This window comes from Triturus cristatus, chromosome 1_1 (genome assembly GCF_964204655.1).
Source record: "Triturus cristatus chromosome 1_1, aTriCri1.1, whole genome shotgun sequence".
NCBI classification, from domain to species: Eukaryota; Metazoa; Chordata; class Amphibia; order Caudata; family Salamandridae; genus Triturus; species Triturus cristatus.
In genome coordinates, this window is record NC_140579.1 from 133,407,231 (window position 1) to 133,421,454 (window position 14,224).

General features: G+C 43.5%; 1 protein-coding gene across 1 annotated transcript in view; it reads right to left on the reverse strand.

The window, feature by feature from the left end:
• The window catches only part of LOC146869802 (uncharacterized), a 508,722-nt gene that overhangs the window by 286,304 nt on the left and 208,194 nt on the right, over positions 1-14,224 (reverse strand). Inside the window, exon 11 of the mRNA XM_085640499.1 lies at positions 7,576-7,702. Coding sequence (XP_085496625.1) covers positions 7,576-7,702 — 127 coding nt within the window. The remainder of the gene's footprint in view (positions 1-7,575; positions 7,703-14,224) is intronic.

Here is a 14,224-nt window from a genome sequence, read left to right on the forward strand (position 1 = left end):
GAGAAAAGAATACTTGTCTACTCCATAGTGCCAAATGCCTGAAACTCTAATCACATCCAAATCTTTGGGGCCGAGAAAGTGAGGATACCACAAATGTTATGTACTTCAGGTGCTTCTGTGCCACTATAATTTTATGTGTATAATCTTGTGCTACTGTTTTGCTAAGAGTATTGGTTACAATTGTCTTTTTTCTTTCTTGATTGATATATCTACTCCTTCCCAACCCAACAGTCAGGAGTTAGCAGCCAAAACCCAGCAATGGAAGCTGGAGGACATCAGGGATGAATATCGGCAGCTGGTGGCTCTGGCGGAGGAGCAGGAGGAGGCAGCAGCTTCAGCCTCCAATGCCCCAGGCCCCAGCCAGGCCCCCCCGTGCCTCCGGTGGTACAGTGCCCTGGTCTGACAGCCGCCTGCAGCAAGTCAACTACTGCTGGGCACCCCTGTTGTTCCTGTAAAAACCTTCAGCGCCACATGCTGCTCCAGATGGGGCCCCTAGAGGGCAGGATGGAGGAGTGCTTCTCTCTTCTTGAGTGCAAGATCTGGCTAGCCCGCCGCTAGACCTCAGTCTCTTGACTCTTGCCCCTTTTAAAATATTTTTTGGGTGGGTGGGACTTGTTGGGGAGAGGGTGGAAATGTGGGAGTTGGGGAAAACATGGATATTCTTTTTTTGTGGACATTTTCTTTTATTGACAATTCTTTTGGACTTGCTTTACTGGACATTGGTAGGGGTAAGGGAGAGGGTGGGTCAGGTGTTGAGGGTTTCTTTCCTTCTAGTTTATATTTGTTTGGGGAATAAATTATTTATAGTTTAACATATCATGTAAATCTTTTTCGGGGGGTTACTCTTTTACTTCGCACTGTTTCCTTTGCTGCATCGCCACAGCCAGTTTTTGAAATCTGCTGATAGTGTAACACACCAACAGATAAATGCGGTGTGAGGATGAGCTACTCCCGGAAGGCGGAGCCAGAAGCATAGGACCTGGGGCAGAAGGCGGAGTAAGGTGGAATCCAGAAGACTCCAGAAACTCAAGGGGTTAAAGAGGAGGAGGACGAAGACACCGGTTGGGAGGAAGAAGACGGATGTTCTGTTTCTGCAGCTGAAAATGGGAGAAAAGTGCCAGAGGACAACAAGGCTCCAGAAGGGTCGAGCAAAGAGTGGTGGTTGCCCCAGGAGATCTTAAGTCCCTGCTGCAACTCAGGGAAGAGATGCGGCTTACCCGGTATGGGGACAGTGGGAGACGGTACCTTTGGGGTGCGGGAGTACGGGGTGGAGAAGGGAAACGCGGGGAGAAAAGTAGAAAGAGGGGGACCAAAAAGAGCTCTCTGATGTAATACAAAGATTAAGAATTGATCCCAAGAAGAAATAGTCAGAATTTGGAGAGGAAAGCAAAGAAACAAACAAACATATAAACAAAGAGTACCAGACGAAAGGGTTAAAGCGGTAGCATAAGGAGAGCTATAAAAAGGATTCAAGAAGACCCTATAATCAGTTTAAAAATAAGAGAACAAAGTGACACAGAATTTGTTATATATATTCATATGTGTGTATTTGTTTTCTTTCTCTCCTTTGTGCACTAAACCTCCTCTCTTTTCCTCACCCCACCATCACAGGGCTAGAAGCTATAAAAATGTATTATCCAAAGAAAAGGGATTTTTTGTGCAATGTACACCCAGGTGTGGTGACAATCAATTTTATTACTTCACCAATTGGACAGAACCTAATACTTAACTCAATTTTCCTTGTGTTCTCTCCTGATAATCCGGGGATGAAGCACCCTTGGAGACCGAACTTGAGAATTAAGAAAAGGACAAGAAAAAGGAGTAAAAAAGCCCTGGCAAATCCAGAACAGATAACAGAACCAAAACAATAATTTTGTTATGCTGTGCCCCAGATTTATATTTTTGTTGCATTGACTTCCAAAATAAACGCCAACATTAAGAAGCACATACAGCCTCCCAGATTTATTTTCTGCCCATCCCTCACATGCAGTACCCTCAATTGTCCTGCTACTGTCAGTCTCTCCTCCTAGTCTATGCAGTCCACAACTAAAACCCCTATGGATTCGGAAGGGTGTGGGGGTGTGAATTAATTAATTAATTTCCATAGTATATACATTATTGCATCCCCAACACTTCTTCTCTTACCTGTGATTGATGATTAGTGAAGCGATGGCTGTATGGTGATGGTTTGGTTTCCCAAAGTGATGGTAGTAGTAGTAGTCAGTAGCATTAGCAAAAAAAGAAAATGAGACAATCACAAGAGGGAGACTAGGGAACACTAGTAGAATTATAGTACGCAAGAAGAAGACTGCCAAACAAGAAACCATGATGATAAGCAATGCAAAAGTCAAATAAAACAGAATGGTGGGCACGCCTAGTACAAGTTATTACAAACTGAAGTCGACTCGAGCTCTGAAGTGGACAAGCATAACCTTTAGTGCTGGAAGGATGATGATGCAGGCAATTATTTATGATGGATTATGTTCCTCTGAAAAAAAACTGAATATCGACTACTGTGTATAAGTGGCCAATCTAATCTATATATTGCCAGTGTGGGCTATACATTTATATATATATACTTAGAGCAGAAGAAGATCCTCGCCCTGCCTTGAGTTAGTGTTGCTATCACCACATCCACCCCAGCAAGTGTGTGATCAATTATTGGTGTACATTTGATTTAGTCACACCTCAATAAATCACACAGCCCAGGGGAAGAGGGTTAGGGTTTGATGAATAGTTGGGAAGGGGGATTTGAGGGAAAGGTTTGACAAAGACATCATAAATATGTTAAGGGAGAAAAGGGAAATGCTTGTATGATCATGAGACTAGTACAGGGCAGTATATTAATTATGCAATTGTCTGTCTGCCCCCAGATAGATCCAAGTTACATTCATTATGTTCTGTTGTACTTGGTTTCCTTTGAAAGACAGAAAATACAATTCAAATATATGTAGTAGTCAAATATAAGCAAACATAAACAACACACTGTCGTAATGATTGAAGAGGAAAAAAAATGATACTGTATTATTGCAAAATTGGGAGTTCCATCTCCGCATTCCTCTTGGTCCTTCCTTGGACCATCCGTCCGTCAATCTTGGGTGCCTTGCTGATGCGGTTTGGTAAGGTAAGTGTGAGTTGTTTTTCCAATATGGGGAAGAGTAAAGGGCCTTTAGATGGAAAAACAAAAAGAATATTGAAAAATCAAGGAGAAAAGTTAAACTGCATAATTAAGGAGGGGTGCAGCAAGAAGGCTTTCAGAAGCGGCATGGCTAAATCATGTCCCCCCACCCAACCTCCACTTAGCTTTGAATTTGAGCCAGACAGTACAGTGAGCATACACACAGCAACATAGCGTTTTCCAAATTCAGTAAAAAATCAATACACCGCTGTCAGTCACACCACACTCGCTGCAACTACTACACAGACATGTAGGTCTGGTGTTGCTGTTTACCTTTAGGCCACTTCATGCGGTGAGTTCTTCCATCAATCATCTCTGATCCTCCTGACTCTGACAGCGAGTAAGGTTATCCAACTCCGTACCAACAGTGTCCCGAGTTAGTCCAGACTCGTCCCGACTCAAAAATGCAATGGATCGGACTGCAGTAGTATAATTTTGTTATTGAACAACAAGAGAGAAAGATTGACTTGAGTCACTTTTTTGTATGTATAATTGTAGACATCCTTCACAACAAACAACAATCACTCAGTGTGCAATGCACGCCATCATTTACCTGTTCTTTTGGGGCAGTTCCTCTAGGCTAGGAAAGGATAGATATATAGTCAGGGCCCAGGTTTGGAGGCAGGCACACATTTCACATTTGTTGTATTCTCCATCCAATGTCTGGCTTAATGGAAATGGCATTAGGGCCAGTCAGGAGGAGTGAACTTCACTGACTGCACACAGTTGCAGCTCCAATCCGGCAATAAAAGAGTAAGACGGTGGGGATGGATTTGTAAACCAGAAAGACAATGACACACACAAAGAATAAAGTAATTAATGTTCCTTAGCTATATCTTTTTGGGTTTTTTTGGGGGGGGGAGTCAAAGGAAGATAGAAAGTAACTCAAAAGCTTAGTTGTCAGAGAAGTAGAGCTCATCCTCAAACTCTGGTGGTTCACCCAGACGTAGGTCATTGTCAGGATCCATCAGACTGCCCATCACCTTCCGCACTCCAGCAGTAGTGGGGGAACTATTCAGGGTGAACCCCAGGCTACTAGGTGCATTTCACTCACTTACATCCTACCTAGGAAGACTGCCTGTCGGGTGGGAGCTCCTAGCAGGTTCTCAACACATGCCTCTCGCCCTCAGCTCGTCCCCTCTTTTACTCCCCGTGTTCCCCGAGGAAGAAAAGCTGACTTATATTTCTTTATTTTCTTTAATTCCCTGCTCTGGTATGTGGTGGTGTTTTCCTTATCTTTGTTTCTAGGCTACACCAGAGCTTGACTCAGCAACCTCCATGACTCAGCAGCCTCCATGACTCAACAAGCCTTCATGACTCAACAAGCCTCCATGACTCAGCAGCCTTCGTGACTCAGCGAACTCCATGACTCAGTAGCCTCCGTGACTAAACAAGCCTCCATGACTCAGCAACCTCCATGACTCATGAGCCTGGCAGAAGGTATTTAACTCTCACCCAGGCTCATCTTCGGTGCTTTGCATTGAGTTTCCTGTTGAAGATCCTGCAGTGTGATGGCTTTTCTCTACAGGTGCTGGTCGGATGAGTCCTGTTCTATCCTTGCTGCTGCTACTCGCAGATAAGTATAAATCTTTTTTGGGCTACATTTAACTCTTGTGCTCAGTGGAATTCCATTGTTTTGACTCCCTGCTCATTTCTGGTTATTGGGGAGACTTTGTTTCCTATATCACAGTTCCCTCTTGTTCCCACTCAGCTTACTTTACGCTACTTGCCTGAATTTTGGTCATTTCCTCCTCATATCATTTATGTAATTCGTGCATAGTTCATGCTGATAGAAGTGTATATTATTATTGCAGTGTTCATTGCTATCCTGTTACGTCTGTTTTTTCTTGCTGAAAAAAGGTCTTGATAACGCTCTCCAGCCTTGGACATACTTTAGCTGAAAGATACAGATTATGTTTTATCTCATTGAAATAGGAATCTATGGTGTGCTTATGTGTAATCTTCGTTGGAACAATATTGTGTGAGTGTTTATTAAACTTTGGCGCAATATTGTGTGAGTGTGTATTTATCCTTGGTGCCATATGGTGTGCGTGCAGTTCTGATTTATTCTAATCATTCTAATAAACCTTTTTTATAGTGACCCAATGCAGAAGTTTATGCATGATATATGTCATTGATTATTTGTGTTCTTATTGATGTCTTTTACTACTGCTGCAGGAGCTGGTCTCCATACTCATTCCTAGATTTGGGACAGATGTCCCATATTGTTCTGTGGCCCAGAGTTTGCTTCTCCACCGGCACAAACGTGCACCAGTTGTTTCTTTCTTTATTTTGGCTTTTTGTTTTAAATATTGATTTTAGTTTTTTTTTTTTCCCCAAACCCCCTTCCCTTGAGATTATCGGATGAGCACTGGTGTCTCTGGTTCAGTGTTCGTCAGATGATTTCTGGGGATTGCTGGGGTCCAGCTGCCTCTGCGTGTTCAGCAGCGAGAAGAACGCATTCCAATGTTCATCTTCCCAGATTGGTTCCTGATAGTCACCTAACTCACTACTTACATGACCTGAGTCGCCATCATCATCTTCCTGCTGTGGTACTTCAGGTATGGTGTAATCCGGTAGTATAAAGTGCGGATTCATTTCGATCATGGTTAACCATGGGGCAAAGACTGGTGATTTTGGGGCTGATGCTCTATGGTAATAACTACAAAGCTCTTGCAGGGTCTGTGAACTTGGACACTTCCAGGACCCCAACGACTGTAACTTAAAAATAAAAATGTGGCTTCAGCAGTTAGGACTTTGCTCATGATGTTTGGAACAGATGGAGAGGAAATAATTGCAAATCACATCATGACAGAAACATATACAGGGTCTGTTTTATCTTTATTTTCTTCAAATACACCCACAGGTAAAGGACAGTTGATTCATTAGGACACTCTCACATCGATGGCATCCTGCTCTGAGCTCACCCACATGGAGCTCAGATCTGCTCCACTCAATAATGCCCCCATATTTTAATATCATCCGCTCATGCACAGATCCCAGCACTATCCACTCTTCATACAGACGAACAAGTCCTAACACTATCCACTCTTTATATGAATGCAAGACCGTAATACTATCTATTCTTCACACAGATGCGTGGTGCCTACATGTTCCACCCTGCAGCCAGATTCACGGATCCCAACAATTTCCACACTTCATATGGATGTACAGATCCAAACAATATCCCCACTTCATGTTGATGCATGCTTCCTAACACTATCCAGTCTGGAGGCATACGTACAGTCCAGGCACTATCCACTCTGCACACAGATGTACAGCTCTGGACCTACTCTGTACACAGATGTTCTGTCCCAACACTATACACTCTTCATATGCTTGTCTGGTCTTGACACTGCCTACTCAGCATATGCCTGGACAGCTGCCACATTATACAGTCTACATACAGATGTATGATCCCACCTTCATCAACTGTACAACGTCCAGTCTGCACATCGCTGTACAATCCTGTGCCTATCCACTGCATACAGATGTATGGGTTTGAAACTATCCACTCTGTACACAGAAGTACGATCCGGACAGCACCCAACCTGCATGTATCTGTACAATCCTGTGACTTTCCACTGCACACAGATATCCGACTCCGTTCAGTCTGTACATAGTTGTACAATCCTGCGACTATCCACTGCACACAGATGTACAGCTCTGATACTATCAACTCTGTACACAGAGGAAGGATCCGGCCACCATGTACTCTGCATGTAGCTGTCCAATGATGCAACTATCCATTCTACACAGATGTGCAGCTCTAATACTGTCCATTCTGTACACAGAGGTGTGATCCGGAAACTGTACACTCTGTATGTAGGTGCACAATACTGCAAGTTTCCACTGCACACAGATGTACGGGTCTAAAGTTATCCTCCTTCCAGACAACAACACTAATAACTTCTTTATCAGACTCCTCTACTCAGTGCCCAACCTCAGTTTATAAATTATTGTGGGTGATCAATGACGCATTGTTCCTCATTTTTAGACCCATCTGTAAATTGAGTGTAGAAACACTGGAATCTTCGAACACAAATGCCACCAGCGGCGATTTCTGCTAGTTATGCTAAGAGACTTCAAAAGAACAAGGGTTCAGCAGGAATACAAAAATAACTTATTGTTAGAAAGACGTTAATCTGTCTAAAAATCTGAATTTAAATATCTACACTTCAACCCAAAAAGCAAGAATATGTATTTTCAAGATAAATACAATCAAAATAAATCAAAATGAGAAATACATTTTCATCTGTTGCAAGTATGTCAGAAGTTTCCATTACAATCTTTCCCTCCACCATTTGATAATCAAGGGCATAATTAATAACAAGAAAACTGAAGCTTGCATGGAAGCTAGAAGGGGGCGACAGAGGGTAGAATTCTGGAGCTGCTACTTCCTCCCACTGCCAGGGCCAGAGGCTGCTGAAGCCTCAGAGGTGGATTCCTCATCTTGGTCAAAGGATGCTCTCTCTTTGCTGAAGGTGCTGATGGGAGCCTCCCTCCCCAGCTCTAGGACTGAACCTGTAAGAAAAAATGAGGATCAGACAATTCTGTAGTAAGAGCTCCATTCTCGGCCAGGCACAGATTAAAAGTAACACCACAGGACAAACATTAAGATACTGACTATCCCTCTAAACATTTCCTTCTAGTTCTACTCTGTGTCAAGTACATTTTGGATGCTGTAAGTAACAGCCCTTAACTGATCCATCTATTCACAAATGCAGCATCTGAGTGAACAAAGTACAAAACAAAAACAGATGTTTTTTTTTCTTGCACAGCACAACACCATGTGGGAATATTTAGTTTGTATTAAACACATTTTAGCACATTATCACAAGGGGTGGTTTAGTTTTCCAGGCCCAGTTCCCCCTGTGCTGCTGCATCACTCTTGTGACTGTCTTGCCCTTGCTTCTTGCTCCTTTTAGAAATGCTTTCTTTTACCACCATTTTCTGAGTGCTTCCTTCCTGCTTTTCCCTCGTTCTCATTGCTTTTCCTTCTGCTTTCCCTGGTTTTTGAGCACCTTCTCTGTGCTTCCCCCACATTTTTATTGCTTTCTCCTTGTTTTTCCCTCATTGCCACTGCCGCCCATTTTCCTGCCTCCCGCCTAGTCCGGCCCACCACCTCCTACCAGGATCTACTTAATGGAGGCAGCAGTGTGACACGATTGAGCAGGTCAAAGTCCAAGCTCTCCCTGTGCTGCTGTATCGCTCTTGCGCCAGTCTTGCCCTTGCTTCTACCCTGTTTTCTGAGTGCTTTCTCCTTGCTTTTCCCTCATTTTTCACTGCTTTCTTTTTCCTATTCCACAGTTTTTTTGAGTGCTTTCTCCTTGCTTTTCCCAGATTTTTCCCTGCTTTCTCAATCCCTTTCCACTGTTTTTAGAGGGCCTGCTCTTTGCTTTTCCTTCTCACTGCTATCTCCTTGGTTTTCCTCCCGTTTTTAGGTCGAGCCTAGGCAGAGCGCATGAGCTGTCTGCAAGCCCTGCTGTAATCAGTATACTGAGTGGAATCCCGCCTGCTGCTTGCCATTGGTTCACTCCCATGTTACTCTGCTTTGCTGGCTCCTTATTGGTTGTCGCTCCAGAAACGTCACTTTCATTTTATGGCAAGGAGCACCGGCCAACTACAGTTTAGTTACGCCATATGTCTGTATCTGTTTCGTTTAGGGACTACTTTGTTCATCAGGCGCATAAGTTTAATAGGCATGGGCGCCATGCTTCATGTTGTAGCACAGCACATGCTTTAATTATTACATCCACGTTAGCCGGCGATAATTATCTTAGCGCTAACTGCGCTTAGCGATAATTATCACCGGTTGTTGCTGATATACCCCTTAGGGGCATATCTACAAGGCGGCGATAGAAAATTATCGCCGCTTTTGCGGCCGTTTTAAGCCGAAAAGCGACGATAATTTTATCACCTAATTAACAAGGTCACGCTAACGCGTGAAACCTTGCATTAGCACACAAATTCTTAACGCCCAGCTTTGCATCTCTAATGAGAAAGTGGGCGTTCCTGACCTGACATGACAGGAGAAATGTCGCTAAGCGACATTTCTCCTATCATCAAGCCGCACGCTATAAAGCATAGCGGCTAGAAAAGTAGCGATAACCCTGTTATCGCTACTTTGCTTACGCCTGCTTCAGGACTGACTTAGCCATGATATCCTATGGAAGGTGGATATCATGGCTAAGTTTGTGGGGCCCTATCAACAAGCTAACGCCACATTTCGTGAGATTATCGCTGGGTTTCCAGCGATAATCTCACGTTAGGCAGTTAGCGCTAGGATTTTCATCGCGTTTGAGGTAAGCGTTGCTAATAGCACGCTATCTCAGCGATAAAAATCCACGTTAGCCGGCGATAATTATCCTAGCGCTAAGTGCGCTTAGCGATAATTATCGCCGGTTGTTGCTGATATGCCCCTTACTGCTCTGTGCTGGTCAGAGATAGAGAACCAGCCCATATATAAAAATAACTTACAACAGTGGTTCAGCAAACTCTAACCAATCTAAATCTGGCCAAAGCATGGGATTCAAACATTGGCTTTACTGCCTTCACAAAAATTTACATACAATGCGTTTAAAATACATTCTTGGACATTCAACAAAGCAGGCAGGGATGGTCAGTTCTTCACTCTTATAGCAATTGGAGCCCACAACTATATCTCACAAATCATATTTCACAGCCCATTATACACTCTCTTCTTTTAATCCATATAGATCTGGTTCCAGTCTGGATGTGAACTTGTCCGGACCACCTCTGCCACCTATGTGGTCTCTCAGAAGAAAGTGTATCACATTTTTTGTGCATTTGTTCCGCCATCAGCCACCTCAGACGGAACCTGTTATGTCCTTGCCTAAGAGCTCGTCAGATCAGATCCTGCCGTCCTGCAGTGATGGCGCTTCTAAATGGGCATAACATCCAGCTTTTCTGCAGGGCCACAAAGATTCTACTGCAAGTAAACAGGCTGTTTCCGTCGCAGTCGGTGATTCCCAGTGCAACAAAAATTTTCTCTTTTTTCTCTTTTCTGCATTTTAGAGACCACTTCTTGTTCATTGCTCCAAAACCTTCTGGAGTAACATGACTTTATGTATTACATTGCACTTATCACGCTCAGTCACTACTGTTACAACTGCATAGTGTGATACCCTGTGTAACACAATCTTTGTTTTATACTTACTCATTAGAGATTACTCCCTGCTGTTATCGTTTCAGGTAGCTAATCCAGGTACGAGACTCTAACTGTACATTTTTCGTGAACAATGATGTTTGGCAATACACGCATTTTTGCGATTTTTGGTTGGCAGCACTTGCTTCACTTAAACAGTATTCTCTTTTTTTATTATTATTTTGAACGTTAATTGTTTATTTTATTGAACTTATTGTGGCTCTTTTAACCCATGTTAACAAGCAGATTTTAATTTTTGTGTTATACATTTGCAATAATTTTTATTAATCTGTAATAAAGACTTACTTACTCTTGGGCACATTTACAAGGGTTTATCGCCACAGTAGCATCACTTTTTGTGATGTTCCTGGGGTGATAATCAATTTGCCTTATTTACCAGGCAGTATTGAGCCACTTAACGTGGTTTAACGCCGCCTTTTGAATAAGGCCCCCTTTCATGCTACACTTAGCGTGGAAGAGGTGGGCAATGGGTGTTTCGGTGGGTGTTCCGCTGCAACACCCATTGATTTTGACGCTGACCACTATTTACAAAGGTGTTGTAAATATGGAGCCGTGCCAAAATTAGGACCAGGGAAAACCTGGTCTTAACATGGCAAAATGAGGACAAATGTTTCATTTCTCCTTGTTTTTGCTATTTCTATGAGTGCTAAATTGTGCAGTACATACAGAAACAGCAAAACACCATGAATGATTGTTTATGTACAGGAAGGTGTTCCATACTACATATAAACAATCATTAAAAAAATGATGATCTACAACTGATACAAATCATCATTAGGGATTGTTTATGTGCAGGAATGACACCTTCCTGCACATAAAGAACTGTTTCCTCAATGCAGGCACCCTTGCGCTATGGTGGAAGGGTTCCTGCGCTGACGCTAGGCAGCTGAGTTTAGCACCAGCGCTAAGGAAAACACAGGGATGTGCCGTACCATTGTAAATACGGCGCATCCTTGCATATTCAGGATGGCGGAGTGTGACTTTAGCAATATATGCTTAACCCCACGCTTCGCCATTCACTTGTAAATATGCCCGTCATTGTTTTGCAAGCGAAAGTAAAGGCCCGGTGTTGGAAAGTGGGTTATTGGTAGGGGCAAATGTAGCTCTGCCACTGGCAATAAGGCCAATAACACATGATAGGACTCAGAATAGGTCTTAGAAAATTATTCCTATGCTCAACCCTTGGTAACGTGGCTGCGAGCAGACAGGCTTATCTTCAAAGACAGGTATGTAAAGCATTTAAAAACACAATTTCAGTAAATAATTAAGACACAATACATAATAAAAATCCAACACCAATTTATAAAAATAGAAAATATTTTTATCTTTAAAATGACACCACAACGATAAAAATCCAATGTAGGGAACCAGAGATATGAATTTTCAAAGATTTAATAAAATATAGCACTTAGCAGATCATAGCACCAAATTGTGATACCTGCTCGTGATAGACCGGACCAAAGTCAAAGTTTCAGGCTGGGCGCGATGGAGCGCTGAGCGACTACAGCTCCTGGCAGGTCCCGGTCTCAGTTTCTACCTTCACACTTAGAAACCTTTCTGGAGCTTTTCTTCCCGGGGGTCCTCAAAGCTCCCAGGCAGTCCAGATCCAGTGAGGGTTCGCCGGCTTGACTTGTGATGGGGTTCCAGTCAAATTCCCTGGAGCGGATTTTGAAAATATTTCAAGTTTGTTTCAGTCGGACAACCCAGGAATCCAGGCCGACACGCGATGGAAGGCAGGCGGCTCGGCTCTCGCGGTTGCTCCCGGTCACCTTTTCTACGAGCGGACGTCGAAATTTTTCTGGAGCTTTTTCTCGCGGGGTCTCTCAATGCTCCTCATGTAGCCGGATCCGGTGAGGGTTCACCGGCTTCAGATTTTCTCTAGTCCCGGCCAATCTCTGGAATTTGATGAAATTGAGCTTTTAGCGGGATGAACCAGGATGGCTTGGCCGACTCGCGGTTGAAGGCAGGCGGCCTGGCTGGCCAGGTTGAGTCGGTCCCTCTAGGGAGCTTTTTTCAAAGTTGCTCCAAACTTCTCCAAACTTCTTGAACTTCTTCCTGAAGTTCCTCATGGGGTCCCAAGTGTCTCAAACTTACCCCAAGGGTCTGGAAGCTCCAAGATGGTCCTTGAAAGTTGAGGACGTCAGTTCCCACAATCCACGGGTACAAAACCCTTACAAATCCACTGATGGCAATCCAAGGTGTAGATTTAGTTGGTGATGTTCCAGTTGAGCTCGTTGAACCTGTAGCTTTCAGGGAGTCCACTCTTTAGTTCTTTTTCGGCAAAATAATCCACAGGGCTGTTGTTTCAGATGGTGCAGTTTTCAGAGGTCAGGCCTTAGAAATCTTTGCACAGCAAAACTTCTCAGCTGGGCACTTCTTGCTTCAGTGAGTTTCAAGCAGCAGATCTGGAGGGCTCTGCCCCCATCAGATACTTATTCCAAGTTCTTTGGGTCATGCAGGAGGTCACTTCTGACCAATGGGAGCAGGGTAACTCCTCAAAGTTATGACCACATCCTGTAGAGTGTGGCATTATTTTGTCCCAGAGTGCATCAAATCTTCCAAATCCATAATGGCTGATTTTCCAGCAAGAAGGTAAGAGTTGGCTAAACACACCCTCTAGGATGGATTATTTCCATAGACTCTCCCCTTACCATCTGCACATACCTTCTGTGGTAATGCTGTTCCATTACTCTGCTACTCTGTGTTGGTGTATCTCCCTACTTAGAACTTGCTGTCTTAGAAATCTAGAATGTATGAAGAATCTACCTTAGTTGCCTGGCACAGGATGTCAGTTGCTTCTGGCTGTCTTGTGGATAGGACATTCTAATTACTTCTACTTAAAATAAAGAAGAACCGTTTATCTATCTACTGCCTCATGTACTTCTTCACACTGGCGACGATCGTGGGATGAACATCTGCTTTCAACAAACCATCATCCTCTTTATCCAACACTCAACTTCAACAACAAGAACCCGAGTCAGTAAGATCTACTTTCTTCTTGATCAGAAAGCTGAGGAGCTGTTGCATTTTTACTTTCTCAACAACGTCCTAACACGACTACGTTAAACGTAAAAAACAAAGGTACTGTGTTTTTTTTTTTTCTAATATCATACTCAGCGCTACACCGCTACTTCCACTGCTTCTGTACTCATCACGTCTCACTACTGCTTTGTGACTTGTCTGCGCTTTGTACTTTGTTCAACACTAGTTTCATTCGTACATACTCATTCCGCATGCCTTGGTGGTGCGTTATTTAACTTTGTCACTTTCGTTAATGAAACATGAGAGGCTCCCGCGCCAGTGTTTTTACCATTATTTAAACACGCGCTCGAGTCTTACCTACGACGGGTGGATAGTACGGAGTACGGGTTCCATTCTTCGTCACACAGCATGCCTCTCTCTTGGCGTTCCCGACATCACACTATCAAGAGCTTTAGCGTTTTACGTCATTGCGCATTAACTCTACGCTTGGCTGACGCTCGCAGTCTCACCAAAGCTATGCTCATGAGCTACAAGCTGTTGCTATGAGAGGCTCTGACGCTTCTACATAACCCTTTCTCATCGCGCATTGGGTTTCAACACAACGCTTCTGAGGCCTGTTGCTGAGCAACGTCACAAGCTCCAGCACGCTGACGGGCACAGCTTACTGAAGCCTGTCGCCAAACTACAACACAAGCTTCATCGCGCTGATGCGCACAGCTGACCTCGATTCAACATTTCTATATATTGAGAAATATTGCGCTGATGCGCACAGCAATTTTATCCTACATTTATGTACTTCTATAGTAGTGCCAGCAGCAACGAGAAATCAATGCTCTAGCAACTTGTGTATATCAGTCTTCATTCATTTATTTTTT